At 38.7% G+C, this 14,468-nt stretch overlaps 1 protein-coding gene across 2 annotated transcripts; it reads right to left on the reverse strand.

Moving 5' to 3' along the window:
* Window positions 1-8,390, reverse strand: LOC144643977 (annexin-B12-like). Of its 2 annotated transcripts, XM_078503376.1 has the most exons (17): window positions 8,249-8,390; window positions 7,883-8,025; window positions 7,391-7,515; window positions 6,940-7,026; window positions 5,672-5,845; window positions 4,896-4,986; window positions 4,461-4,555; window positions 3,928-4,041; window positions 3,190-3,280; window positions 2,421-2,500; window positions 1,986-2,042; window positions 1,483-1,529; window positions 1,319-1,385; window positions 1,132-1,207; window positions 861-919; window positions 527-649; window positions 1-327 (listed from the first exon to the last, which is right to left on the reverse strand). In XM_078503376.1, the coding sequence occupies exons 2-17, from the start codon at window positions 7,926-7,928 to the stop codon at window positions 268-270; spliced, it is 1,392 nt and encodes a 463-aa protein (XP_078359502.1). In that variant the 5' UTR covers window positions 7,929-8,025; window positions 8,249-8,390; the 3' UTR covers window positions 1-267. The 2 variants fall into 2 exon arrangements, with proteins under 2 accessions (XP_078359502.1, XP_078359503.1); XM_078503377.1 differs by lacking the exon at window positions 6,940-7,026.
* Between the last annotated feature and the right edge of the window lie 6,078 nt (window positions 8,391-14,468).

The following is a 14,468-nucleotide window of genomic DNA, read 5'->3' on the forward strand; positions in this document are numbered from 1 at the left end:
TAAAGCCCATAAACAAACATTTATTTCAACTAAATAAATGTAATGGATGATATATTACTGTTCTAACAATACGACCGTTTACAAGACCAAACAACCAGTACTTAGAAACACTAAGAAAATCTACAAGGGTCTGCTTTTTGAGCGACGATTCTTCAATCTTGCTTATTCTGCTTTCTTAATTTAGTGATTCGAAAGCATAAAATTTCACTCTGACTAAACAGGAACAAGCTCTCTCTCAAAATATATTTTTAAGATCTACTTCTACATCTATTTATGTTCACTAATCAACTGAAGAAGCATTTTCTTGTAATTTCCGCGCGTGTCATCCTGAAAACAGAAAAATAGGTTCTCTTCAGTTTCGGAAGCTAACTTTCGGTAGAGAGAGTGTTGATGATAACATCATCGTCAACAACAAAGCAACTTTCCCAGTGACGATCCAGTGGGGTAATTTTCAGTTTGCAAGAAGCTTAGTCAGTCATGGTGTACCAAACGTACCAAACAAACAAGCAATAAAGAGAAAACTTACCGATATAAATTTGGCCAGCGAGCAGTGATATAATTTGGCAAACTCGTCTCTTATGTCCAGTAGATCCACTTCTGATCGCGTCACAATGATGCGAATAAGCGTCGTGTCATCAGTTCCAAGACCCTGTATGAAGCGCGGAAGAAAAACACAAGCTTAAACAGAAGCTGACAACAATAGTTTCCTCTGTTTTGCCGCTTATCTTCGAGTGAGGTGTATCGCTTGATACCCATCCTGCCAGGTTGTAAATGTATATACCACGCTTCTCGTCTCTAGTGAACGAAAAACGCGCGAAAATTCGAGGACGGGGATTTAACATTAAATCGAGTTATCCTACCTTCATGCTTTTGTACAACTTCACAGCGAAGAATGCTGGCGCATTTCTTACAATTTGAACTGCAACAAAGCATCAGAAGAAAAGCATTATTAAAGACGATTTTACTGTGTCTTTTCCCTGCTCAGATTCAGGTTTTTAAGATGCCTAAATTGGGGCAATTCTTTTTTTTTCGTTCCCTTTCTGTTAAATTACTTTACTCTCCCTCGGGGCAAAAAACAACAACAACTGACCATTCTTACTTTATGTATCTTTAAAATATTACATTCTTTACCTATGGAGACCATTCCATCTCGCAGGTCTCCCGACATCTCTCTCTTGATTGACTCTTCAAAGTCATATTTACTAATCTGCAAAGACATGGAGCTTTACTTTAGAAGGCATGTTTTTAACATTCAAAGAAGCTTAATATAAAAGCGTCTTTAAACAATGCAATACACCTCGAAAACAACAACACCCACCTTGGAGTACTCATCAAAAGTTGCTTTTAGCTGAGGGAAACTTCTTGAGACAAGGATGTTGTTAAATCTAGAAAGAGCACAACAGAAGAAAGCATTAAGAGTGCGTCTGGCAGGCACATGCTCCACTCCCTTCTTTGCAACAGAGGAATAAAAGAAAAACTCACTTTGATTCGTCAGTACCCCATCTGGCTTCTCCTGCTTTATACAAAACCTGTAATTCAAAGACGAATGGGTGACAATCATATTGCTGCAACAGAGGATGCTCTTAAATGTTTAGTTATAATTCGCCTTATGGTTTTCGTCATTAAGGCAAAGGTAAAGTCTGCATTCGAGCAAAATTCCCACGAGAGGCACTATGAGAGTAAAGTGTTTTGCCCAAGAATACAACGCATTGCCCCGGCCAGGGCTTGAACTCAGACCGCTCGATCCGGAGTCCAGGTCCAGCGTACTAACCATAATAAAATTTCCAAGAAATATCACTACTGTTACTGCTGAGCTTCCGGCCATTGACTGATGTTGTTAATCCCACTGAAAGCAACAGTAACAACCCGAAGGTAACTCAATGGGTTCCGAGATCACCTTAAATCATTTCTTTAGTTGAAAGTTGTAACCTTAACGCTAGCAAAAAGGAAATTCCGCACATTGTTGTCCAATATACTGGGGCTACCTTTGCATCTGCTTCAGCCTTTGCCAAATCCACTGTCTGGCTTTCGTCCCTGTAAGCCTGTAAAAAATCACAACACATTAACAGGTTACTCACTGGCCAACCTGGCTGGCACACCAATCAGATCCGGACCTGCATGAACAAAACTATTCAGACAATTTGAGACTTCACTTTTTGCCAGAGTTGGGCCCCCCTGGATCCGCCACTGCTCATAAAAAACATACAGTTCAGTGTCTAACGTCTGTAAGTGCAGCATGAATTATTTAACAAAAGGGCTCCTCTTTTCTTCAACACGTAAAAAATGACTAAAATGTAGCCTGAGTAGCAAGCGTTAAAAGGGGAAGGGGGAGAGGAGGATTGAGGGAAGAGGAATGAAAACAGAGTGGGGCATCGCACGAACAAACATAAACCTTTTCAATTACACAATTGTAGCAGTACCTGAAGAAGAGAAATGAGAAATTTCTTGAAATGGCCAGAGGTATCTCCTGAAATATCCTTCTCCAAGTCTCGGCTGAACACTTGAGGAACAAAACAATATAAAGAGAGTCAAGTTACATGTAGATTGAAAACAAGCATCACTTTACAGAATACACAATTTTTCACAATGCTTGACTACCAGTAACAGTTGACACGAACAAAAAACAGGACAATGTTGCACAAATTAGCATAGGAGAGTGGGATGTTGTATTTTATACTTTTTTTTATATGTGTTTTTTTTTTTTTTTTTTTTTTTTTTTTTTTTTTTTTTTTTTTTTTTTTTTCTTTTTTTTTTTTGATTTTAGTTTTTTCTATATTATTTTTTGTTATTTTTTTTTTTTTTTTTTTTTTTTTTTTTTTTTTTTTTTTTTATTTTTTTTTCTTTTTTTTTTTTTTTTTAATAAAATAAAAAAATATCAGGACTGTTGGTCTGACTCAGTCACATGTACCTGTACCATTACAGGACTATACATCCTGGTTTCTCGACTGTGAGGAGGGGTCTTTCAGTATCCAAGTACCTACACCATAATATGCACCTTCAGGAGTGAGACCCTGGACCATGCAAGAGGCGCACAGGAGATTCTTGCTAACTAAAAACCTTCATGTAATAAATCAATCTATCAATTTTTTTCTTTGTTTGGAATTGTATAATGTATTGATAAATCCTTTTTTAAATTACTATTTAGTCTAATGATCGTTAAAGTGCTGGATAAATTAAATCAAAACTTACGCTTTTGGTATGATTGCTTGATTGCATTGACTTCTGCATTGGTCCTTGTACACAATATTTCGATCAGCACACCTTCATCTGTGCCGAGACCCTACATTGCAAACAATTTTTTAAAACAATGTCAAATTGTACATGTACATTACATGTACCCGTATGTTGGTCATAAAACTACCCTTTAGCTTCGGTTTTATGTCAAGAAGGAATGCAGACTGATTTCTAAATTAGTGGTTTGAAACTTTCCCTGAGTTAACTGTAGCTTTTCAGTCATTTAGTTTCAACAAAAGTCGATTTAGAAGCAGGAAACACTATGGCCTAACTGATATCAGAGTTCCCTATTATTTTAGTGCACCTTCACATTTAAATTCTGAGTTGAATTTCTGTGTAACTGTGATTTTATTATGTGGTCTATCAATGTACATGTACAGAAGACGAAAAATTGAAAGAAAAAATTAATGTCATACTACTCAGGCCGCGTACTTCTTTGTTCTGGTCATGTTTTGATGTCATCTGTGTATTATCATGGTGCATTATTAGAGTACAGAAGCATGGCCAGCCACATAAGCATGATTTGACCAGTGAAGTAAAACAAAGAATGACCAAGACAACAAAGAACCTTAGAAACAATTATATAGAGCAGGAAAACAATAGCTTCATTCAAAGTCAAATTTCACAGGTTCTTATCCCGAGGTAAACCCTGCTATACGTTGAGATTGTATAATATTTATTATCAGCACCCACCTTAATGGCTTTCCTTAGTGAAGTTGCATCATAGTCTGCTGCAGGCATCATTAGAGCAATGACTATGTCCTCAAAATGACCTCCCAGTTCATACTTGAGATCCTTCAAAAGATCCTGTTGAATGGAAGAAACACAATTTGAAAAGCATGAGTAATAAATAGAAGTGTTTCCATGCAACTCGATTGCTGACACCTGTAGACATCTGAGATTCGATTGACCCAGAAAAAAAAGTTATTACAATATTTATTTGATAACCAAGGCCTACAGAGAGCCATTTAAAGCCTCTGCCACTTAATTATTGTTGCTCGGTTTTGAACTTTCACACAAATCTAAAAAAAATCTAAAAAAAATACACCTGTAGATATTTGTAGAGGGACATTTTTTCCTTAGATTGACTCTTGAATCATAAGAAGAATTTAGTGGGCAAAAAGAGATGCTTTGCATCTGGATATTCAGGAAAAGGAACCAATCTATAATGCTTAACCATGAAAAAGAAAAATGTTTAGCTGTTTTAAGGAAATACACAGCCTCACCCTGCCATACATTGTCTTGTATTCCAATTCAATCTTCAGTCTCTGGGCATTTGTTCTTGTACACAATAGATTGGTAATGGCTTTGGAATCACACCCTGAAGAAAAATTCAGCAGCGATTTAATACACCTCTACAACTGACAGTATTTTACTTCGGGAACATGCACACGTATTTTATAACATTTATTCACATTAAGTGGATATTTGTTTTATTTAATTATATGCCAAAGTAGTAAACAAAACTGTAACATGCTCATTGCCAGTTACACTGTCCCAATCCTTTGAGATTTCCCCTAACCTGATATGTGTATAATTATGTGGATGACCATGCAAGCATAATTTATGAGATGTTTTTATAAATAAATACTTTTAATAATTATTCTGGCTCATTAAGTAAACAAGTCTAGTACTACATGCTGTTCATAGAAACTATTTACCTAGGCCTTTCATTGCATTGCGTAATAGTTCAGCATCTTTCTGTGCATCAAATTTTCCATGATGTTTGACAGAAGCTCGTCTTGTTGAATGCTACCAGTTAGAAAAAAAAAATACATGTACAAACCACAAATAAACTAGTTATAAAAATCAAAATTTACAGAGGATCACTGACAGTTTTCTGCTAAAAGCAACAGATCAAGCTAAACCCCTCATTACCTAGAATTTCATTAAAACTACATGTATCTGTTGCACACTGACAGCCAATTCTTAATGAAGTTACTACTGCATCAAGGTCATCTTAATGGTCAAACTTTTCACAATTACTCACTGCATAATAATTAATAATATTTAATTATGTGTACATGTGCATGTACATGTGCACATTGAGATTCAAGAAAGGTTTACAATTCAGTCTGTTAACTAAGTCACGTAGATAGCTAGTAACATGCACATGTACACATAATTAAATGTTATTAATTATTAGCCAGAGCTCTGGCAGTCTATCAGAGTCTGTCTGTTCTTCTGATGTACATGTTCCACCTTAGACACCTTAAAGTTCTAAATTCCAAATAAACATTTGCATGAAAAAAAAAACTCTTCACCCTCTTAGAGACATGAGACAAGTAAAATAAAGCTTTTGTTATAAACTTACAGAACTTAAACAGATCCCATTATAGATTAAAAATAAGGTCCACGAACGTATTTATACAAACTTGTACTATAATTATAAACCTCATGATCTGCTCCTGAACCAAACTTAATTAAAGTTATATACCTTTTGGCTTGAGCCAGAACTCACAGTAGATGAAGAGTGAGATGAGTATGATGACGAGTGTGATGATGATGATGAGTATGATGACACTGTTGCTGATGTACCTGTAGCGGCAGGAGGTGGTGCACTTGGCATTGCTGGTAGGTGGGATGATGGAGGGAAACTTGGTGGTGGGCCCTAAAATTGCAATCAACATATTTAGTTAAGCCTCTACTGAATGAAAAATTGTAGGATTATTACTAGTAAATTAAACCTGTTCAAAGAACCAGCTGTACGTTCTACCCAATATTTAATTTATTTATTTATAAAAAGACAGATAACTGTGCACAGACAACTTCAAGTCATAAACTGTGTCCACATCCATTCTAATTCTGGCTGCCTGTCATTAACTGACAAAAATATATTCAATGCCACAGTATACATTATCATGTACTACATACTTGTGCATACAGTGCAATTGTGGTGCTATGTTACTACTGGCCAAATTTCACATTTGGTTGTAAGGTGTCTAATAAAAACTCTCCTTTAAGACAGACACTTCTACAAGATGGACAGCTAGAGCACACAAAAGAGACTCCAGGAACTCCTCCTCATAGTCAGTCTAGATGAAAAGTGATTTCAGGAACAACACACTGTACAATAGCGTACTATGCTGGCAGACTGAGCTAACTGTCATGACCTCAAGCTGGGTACGTACAGTAAGAAGAAAATTACTCCTGACCAGACCTGTCACTGACTAACAACTGATTGCTAACCTGATCAATTTGCAGATGAGCTAACTTCCAAGCAATATGCATCTAACCATCACCTAACATCTCAGTCACAGTGCAAGAGCTCCAAAATAGAGCTTGCAGGAATGACCGGGTATTTAAAAGACCTCCACCTGGCTCAGATTAAACCACCTGAGGCAGGTTTTTACTGGGCACAGGCACAGGCACAGGTATAACAAGAACAAACACAATCATTTTCATATTGTGTTCACTATGTATAAGCATAACCACGAGCACAAAATAAACAATTTTGTTTTCTTGTGCTTAAAGCCATGTGTGGACAGTGCAAAGCGCATAAAAAATGAGTGTTTGCTCTTCGTTTAATAATTGTAACAAAAAATATTATGCTTAAAGTGCTTGTGCTAATGCCCAGTAAAGACCAGCCTTAACTTTGCAAAAAAAAAAAGAAATTCATTGTGTAGTATACTGACTGTTCAAAAAATTAATAGGACAGAAGGAACCAGTAGAATACCATCAGACTGTCAGTGACAAAACTCTCACCATGGACAAATTAGGCTGAGGCTGAGGTGGACCAACTTGACTTCTGTTGAAGTGAGCTGGAAATGAGGCAGTGGCCATGGCCGCAGCCTAAAATATATACATGTAAGTAGTGAAATAGTCGTGAAATGAGGCTTGATGTCCATAGCACTTTTTTATTTTAGCCATGTCAATAAACAATAATTATCATGAGTACATGTACAGTAATGTTTATGCATCTAAGTCATCCCCAGTCGCCTTCATACGGCACACAGCACACCTCACGCCTCACACCTCATGTTTCTGTGCAGTGCACTGAATGAAGACACCTGGGGATGGATGAGTCAGTATGCATTACATTACACAAGAATTATTAATGATAAAATAATAACAATTGGTTTTGTTCTCAAGAACAATCCCAATATCCCATATTACATGGATTGACTATACTACACTTTAAATTAAAAATACTCACCCCAAATGATAAATTCCCAGAAGGATAACCTCCACCAGGCTGTGGCATAGATGGCGCAGCACCATATAAACCAGCTGCATTTGGTGGCGGTGGCATGCCAACATGAGGGTTAGGCATGGGCATACCTAATATTATTAGGCATAGAAAAGGAGAACAGTCAAAGTCAGTTAATTCACTTAGGAATTCTTTCAAGCATTATTTTGAGAAGCCACTTCTAATCAATTGATCAATGCAATAGGTACAGTAGTCTTCAGAAGTGGCAGATACGGCATCAATAACCTGGGAGGGGAGAGGGTGGGTGGCTATTTTTAAATGAAAGAAATGGGGAGACACATGTACCTTACGGTTACTATAATTGTTAACGGCTACTAATTTTAGCATTTTTGGCGAGTTGGGCTAAAATTGCTAAATTAAAACCTAGGAGGTGACACATGTACATGTACAGGTGCCACCTAGAGCTTGTGTAGGTTTTTTTGTGATGAAAAAACACACCTGATGGCATGGCTGTTGGCATTTGACCTGGCATCCCTGGAGGCATTTGCGCTTGACATCCCCGGCGGCATTTGGCTTGACATCCCAGGATACATAGCAGGTCCTCCAGGAGTTGGCATGGGCATAGATGGACCAGCAGGGTACTGTGTGTAAAATGCACAAAGCATCCTTAGCACAAAAATCATAACAAATGCCTCTATCTATTCAAACTTCATAATAAAAATTATCATATTATTTCATAAACTGGTACACCAAAACAAAGGAAAACACCAAACTGTGCCAAGGGCAAAAATTGAACCACAACATAACAACAAACCCTAATACACACCAAACAAACTATTATGGCCCTTGATTTCCGATACTTACCCCAGGGGCACCCACTGGAGGCTGGCTGGCTAAGTTATCGAATCCTAGTGATGGACCCCCATGAGGGGGTGCTGGATACTGGGCTCCTCCTCCTGGCATAGGAGGGCCCCCATACATTGGAAAACCCCCTGGTGGTGGTGGATAGCTCATTCTTGTACACTAAGCTAGCTACTGTTAGAAAGATCACAAGAAGAATTCTGTGAGAATGAGCTCAACTCAGAAATGCTGACAAAATATTAAAATAATAAGGACTTGACTACATGAGACTGTAAGAAATCATTGGCCAAATATTTTATTTTATTATATGGAGGAGAGTGTTTTACTGGGAACTAAACACTGGGAATGAAGATTCCATATGCCTCTGCACCTGGGACACAAGTAGCATATTTTCAGAGTGACATTTTTTTTTTATAGGAACACCAGCAGTCAGTGTTTCTATGAAGTTGAACATTGTAAAACTGGCATCATAACTTCCAAAACAATTTAATAGAAATCAGCAAATGATATAAACTACAGCATCTAGTCACCATATATATGATGAAAACAACAAAATGTTACACTACAGCTCAAAAATATGAATTTTATGTTCTTGTGGCAGAAACGATATCTCAATCCTTTACTGGACTTACTTGTGCCACTCAAACATAAAATTCATATCTTCTTGCTGCCGTAGTAACATCCTCTATTTACTGGCACTAATTAAATATTGTTTGTCATTGCTGAAGGCAGAGGTAAATAATCTGCAAGGAAATGACAATAAAAAAACAATAATTTGTAATAACTGAATCTGATTTTATTGTTTTATCATTCTATTAATAAGCTTATGTTCACACCTTTCTTGAATACATGCTTATAATATCAAAATAATGATAATTAAAAGTTAATCCATATCAGTATTGATTTGATTTAACTTTGTTGTGCTCCTTCCAAATTTTAGCACTCACTTTCTAATAAGAATCTCCCTTTCACTATGTTTTTGTCAATAGGCAGAACAGGAGATTTCTCCTTCAAATGAGAGATCTCTCTTTTGCTATACACAATTATTTGGATGCTTGCATGCCGGAATGCAAAACGTTATGTGTCCTCAGTCTCCAGTGTATAAATATAGCCTCCCTTAAAATCACAAAAACAAAGACCGAGGATCTTCTTGTGACTTTATATTCAGAGAACTCAGCCACAAGTGCAAGTAAAAATATCTGGCATTGATTTCAAGGGATCGTGAAACTGGCAGCTGCAGAAGGCACATCAGCTAATACATAATTTAGCTAGACTAAACAAACTTTTGGAACTCACATGCAATTTCTACACGAAGGCACCCAGTGCAGGCATATATCTAATTATAAAAGCTAACGTTTACAACTGCAATAGATCATGGAAGATGTATTAACCTGATTAACTTACTAAAGCCTTGTGGTGTACGAACACTGGGCACCGGTGATCATTTGATCGAGAAATAATCTGATTTTAATAAACCAGTGCAACATATTTTGCAAGCTCGCGAAATGCCACAATCGATATTGTGTAGCTTGGAAACTGCACTTGAACAATCACCTCTAATGCCTCAAATAAGCCTTCATATACCTTACCTGGGATACGACGTAAAGTGCTTTCTACGAAGTCAAAGCTTCTCTATTAAAAGTTAATCACAATAGTATTAGGATTGGCTGTTGAAACGGCGTCTGGTACAAGCTGCAAGATCCGTGAAACAAGCAAAGGTGCTAAAAAACGCAGATGATGTGTTGAACTTCGACTTCTCGATACACAGATCACTTTTTATATTCCATTGCTACCACTTGGCGGTTCATTTAGCTTAAAATGCGGAGCCGAAGCTTTATAAAATATTGTAAACTTGACAATATGCAAAATCGTCACCGCTTCAAATACACTTCAAACCCGATCGAAGTGGACCAGCAGGGGAGGACTGGTAATTAGAAGGTAGTTCCCGTCCCGCGAATCCCGCTGCTTCCCGCGGTGTTCGCAATGTCCAGAGGTTTTCTCTTTTATCGATCAAATTTAAACCGCAAAGCGTTTTATTAGGGACCGGTCATTATTTATCGCCTGGGGGGAGCGGAGAATTTTACGGGGGATCACTTAAAGTATAGATGAAAAGAAAGGGGGATCAGTCGTAACTGAGAGCCCAAAAGGGGGGATCACTGAAGATTTTGGAAGGATTCAGATGCAGGACCACTCAAATCTGTTTTAGACTGTTCACAGTCCCCTATTTTTCCGTGAAGTCGTAGAGATCGATCGTTCAGTCCGACGGGCCGCCATCTTGGTTTACAAACGCGAGCGAAAACTGGGGAGAGTGCATCCCGTCCCGTGGGTGGAGGGAGAGGGGGCGTTCATAGCGTGGGGTGGGAGAGCGGAAAAAAGGAGGATGCTACCAGCTCATATTAGCTCTTGGTTATTTGAGCGAAAAAAAATGATCCCTATTCCCCCTCCCTCCCCCCCTCTCCCCCCCCGTCACCAACAGGGTTTTGCACTTCCCCAGTTTTCGCTCGCGTTCGTAAACCAAGATGGCGGCCCGTGGGACTGAACGATCGATCTCTACGACTTCACGGAAAAATAGGGGACTATGAACAGTCTAAATCTGTTTGGATAATGCAAGTTTAAGAGCATACAAAATAAACGCGCCTTTTCTACTGGGAGATGATTGCATTTGCGGTGTCAATTTGTTCTAACACAACTTTATTTATATTAAAAACGGAAACTGCCATACGGTAGTATCGAAAACGAAGACCCCGAAAACGAAGACCTAAGACCTAAGACCCATACGAAAACTAAGACCCGTACGAAAACTAAGACCCGTACGAAAACTAAGACCCGTACGAAAACTAAGACCCATACGAAAACTAAGACCCATACGAAAACTAAGACCCGTACGAAAACTAAGACCCGTACGAAAACTAAGACCCGTACGAAAACTAAGACCCGTACGAAAACTAAGACCCATACGAAAACTAAGACCCATACGAAACGAAGACCCGTATATACGAAAACGAAGACCCGGCCAAAACCAGCGTTACCCAGAGTTGCGTGACATTAATAATAATGACAGAATAATATTGAAGCAGACTGAGCGTACTGAGAACGTACTACTGATCAAAAATCTAGACTTGATCGAAAACTAAAACCTGATCGAAAACGGTTGCTGCGTCACAGAAGAGACAGCCAAAGTCTCCAACAGTAATGCACCGTATCGAAATCTTAACGCGCACAATACTTGCTTCAATAAACTTCGCTACCCGATTATTATTTCTCGCTTTACATCCGCGTAGAAGGGTGCGGAGAGGGGGGGGGGGGATTGTGCTGGGATGCTCTCCAATGATGCCTTTAGAGGCCATGACATTAGGGGGGACTGAGTATCCTATATCCCATTAATTTTTGGAATAAATATCCCTTATCCAGTTAATTCCGGTGGTTGTTCCAACGTGTATGTTCGATATCCTCAAATCTCTTGTTTAAATATCCCTTTTTCACAAATATCCCCTATCGATTTTCATAATGAAAAAAAAATCCTGTATCCCTATAATTTTTTACCCAAATATTCCGTATCCGTAAAACCGATTCCATGCGAAATGGGCTTAGCGATTGCAAAAACCAACTAATAAACCAAAAAAAAAAAAAAAAGGGATCGAAAGCCTCCAATCATCTTTGCAGCTACAACTGTACTATTTTCTGAGAGGTCCGCTTAAACCAAACAGGAGATGTCAATCACTTTTTTTAAGTTCACGCGGGAAAATTTGTACTTGTCTCTGATATTTGTACTTGTCTCATTTCCCCGACCAAAAGATTAAAAACCTTGGCAAGTCATGTGTGACCTAGGCTCCCGCAGTGCTATCAGAATGGAATTTTCAAAAGGAACAGCATCTTTTCATTCCGTTTACGTGTTGAAATAACTGTAGCGTTCCATTTGTCGAAAAATTCTCACCGAAAATTCCATGTAAATGGAAAGCGCTCATTGATTTTCGATTTCAGTAGTACGTTCTCAGTACGCTCAGTCTGCTTCAATATTATTCTGTTATTATTATTAATGTCACGCAACTCTTGGTAACGCTGGTTTTGGCCGGGTCTTCGTTTCGTATGGGTCTTAGTTTTCGTACGGGTCTTAGTTTTCGTACGGTCTTAGTTTTCGTATGGGTCTTAGTTTTCGTACGGGTCTTTGTTTTCGTACGGGTCTTAGTTTTCGTACGGGTCTTAGTTTTCGTATGGGTCTTAGTTTTCGTACGGGTCTTAGTTTTCGTATGGGTCTTAGTTTTCGTATGGGTCTTAGTTTTCGTATGGGTCTTAGTTTTCGTATGGGTCTTAGGTCTTAGGTCTTCGTTTTCGGGGTCTTCGTTTTCGATACTACCACTGCCATACTGGGGAATGTGCACATTTCAATTACATATCGAGGACGTTTTGTGTTACCCGGCATAGCAAATCGAACCCAATCGAACTAATATTCAATCGAATTCAATCGAGCTCAATTCTTGGATTGAGTTCGATTGAGTTCGGCAATCAAACCAAATCGAACTCACCGAAAAGGAAAATATCCAATCGAACTCGATCGAACGTTCGATTTTCGAACTCTTGATTTTTTGTCAACCGGCATTGAAAATCTATAACCAGATCTTGGAAGATCGAGTAACTTTAGTCCGGAGTTTAGCAAGTGGTTTTCTTAAACGGAGAAAGTCCGCAGAAATGGCTTCAGATGCGCCCTGGGTTGTAAAGTTGTAAGCTTCAAATGCGTGGTTTAAGGCTTAAGCTTATTATTCCGCTACCAGGAATGCCACTTTGACAAAACGAGCGCGGACAATTAGGTCACCTTCCACGTGAACTAGTTTCTTCCCTGTGGAAATGGTGCAATAATTCTTGAATACACACGCGGGAATAACGATATTTTTGTTCTGTTCTCAGTGTTCTGTTCTTTTAACTGCGGACAGGGGTTTCTGTTATTCAATAAACTGTAAACAAGCGCAAGAAAAACATGCTTACTTTGTATGTATAGGTTTACCAGAGCCAATGGAACGCAATCCATTTAATTGTGTTCGAATCAGTTCGTAAATCGAACTCACTGAAAGTCCGGTGTTCGACTTCGTTCGACTGCCAAACTCAATCGAACTCAATCCATGGATTGAGTTCGATTGTGTTCGATTGAGTTCGATTTTCGAACGTTCGATTAGCTATGCCGGGTGTGTTAACACGTCTATATTTATCCTTTAAAACGTGCTTAACTTATATTCATCTTTGAACATGACAGGTGAATTCTAAATTGTGAACCATAACTCCACTCATGTGATAACTGAAACATCGTGAAAAAGCATGTTTGTTTAACATGAAGCATTTGTCGCCTCTCCTTGGGGTCGATCCGCGCTTTTGTAAACCCGGTAGGAGCGGATTGAGGTTCCGTGTACGTGTGCAGCGCAGTGATTCGTCTTTGTGTTTTTCCAAATAGGCGAACTCATCGCCTTCGAATGCAACTCTTTATTATGCCTAAAATGAAGTTATTAAATTTCTCACTCTTTAGAAATTATTCTCTTCAGTTTGACAGCTCCTCTATCTTATGCATTTGCTATTGTTCAAGCAGCTAGTTCCTGAACCCAGATTACTTACGACGAAACACAGACTCGTAAACCTGTTGGCACTGCTGTTAAAAACTTCAATTCCGTGGAGTGTTGGTTTGGCAGAAGATATTTTTGCCAGGGCTCTATAACTGGTAACTGAATATGATTGCAAAGACATCGGCGGGGGGGGGGGGGGGGGGATCACGAAAGTTATCAATAGTAATGAGGGGGGATCACTTCAAGGAATAACGTTTAAAGGGGGGACCACCTAAATTTCACCATGTTTATCCTAAAATCCTCCGCTCCGCCCAGGCGATAAATAATGACCGGTCCCTTAGTAGAAGAAAGAAGACAGAAAACCTCTGAGATCAGGATATAGCTGCGAAGTTGGGTCAGTTACGTACGAACTTCTCAAAATTTCCAACTTGTTGTTGGACGTAGTAAAGAAACTGAAGTAAGAAAACAGCATGCAAAAGAGATTCTGAAGGGCAAGTTTGAGTGAACACGGGGTCAAAGTGCTGAATAAAATAAGTTGAGAATTGTGGCAAGTTTATTTTAATAAATACCAGGGTTGTGGGCTCCTGTAAACACCGACTACAACTTGACTCCGACGCTTAGAGAATAAATTGAAAAGATGATTTTATTATTGCCACCCCAAGGAAAAACTATCGTGG

Source organism: Oculina patagonica, chromosome 2, assembly GCF_052425735.1.
Source record: "Oculina patagonica isolate OP01 chromosome 2, crgOcupat, whole genome shotgun sequence".
NCBI classification, from domain to species: domain Eukaryota; kingdom Metazoa; phylum Cnidaria; class Anthozoa; order Scleractinia; family Oculinidae; genus Oculina; species Oculina patagonica.

Bases quoted from the DNA above. Each gene is read 5' to 3' on its own strand.
- LOC144643977 (XM_078503376.1), bottom strand. From the start codon at position 7,928: ATGCCTCCAGGGATGCCAGGTCAAATGCCAACAGCCATGCCATCAG. The intron at 4,042-4,460 runs GTGAGGCTGTGT...TCCATTCAACAG, and splicing joins ACAAGACAATGTATGGCAGG to GATCTTTTGAAGGATCTCAA. The intron at 3,281-3,927 runs GTGGGTGCTGAT...TTTGCAATGTAG, and splicing joins CACTAAGGAAAGCCATTAAG to GGTCTCGGCACAGATGAAGG.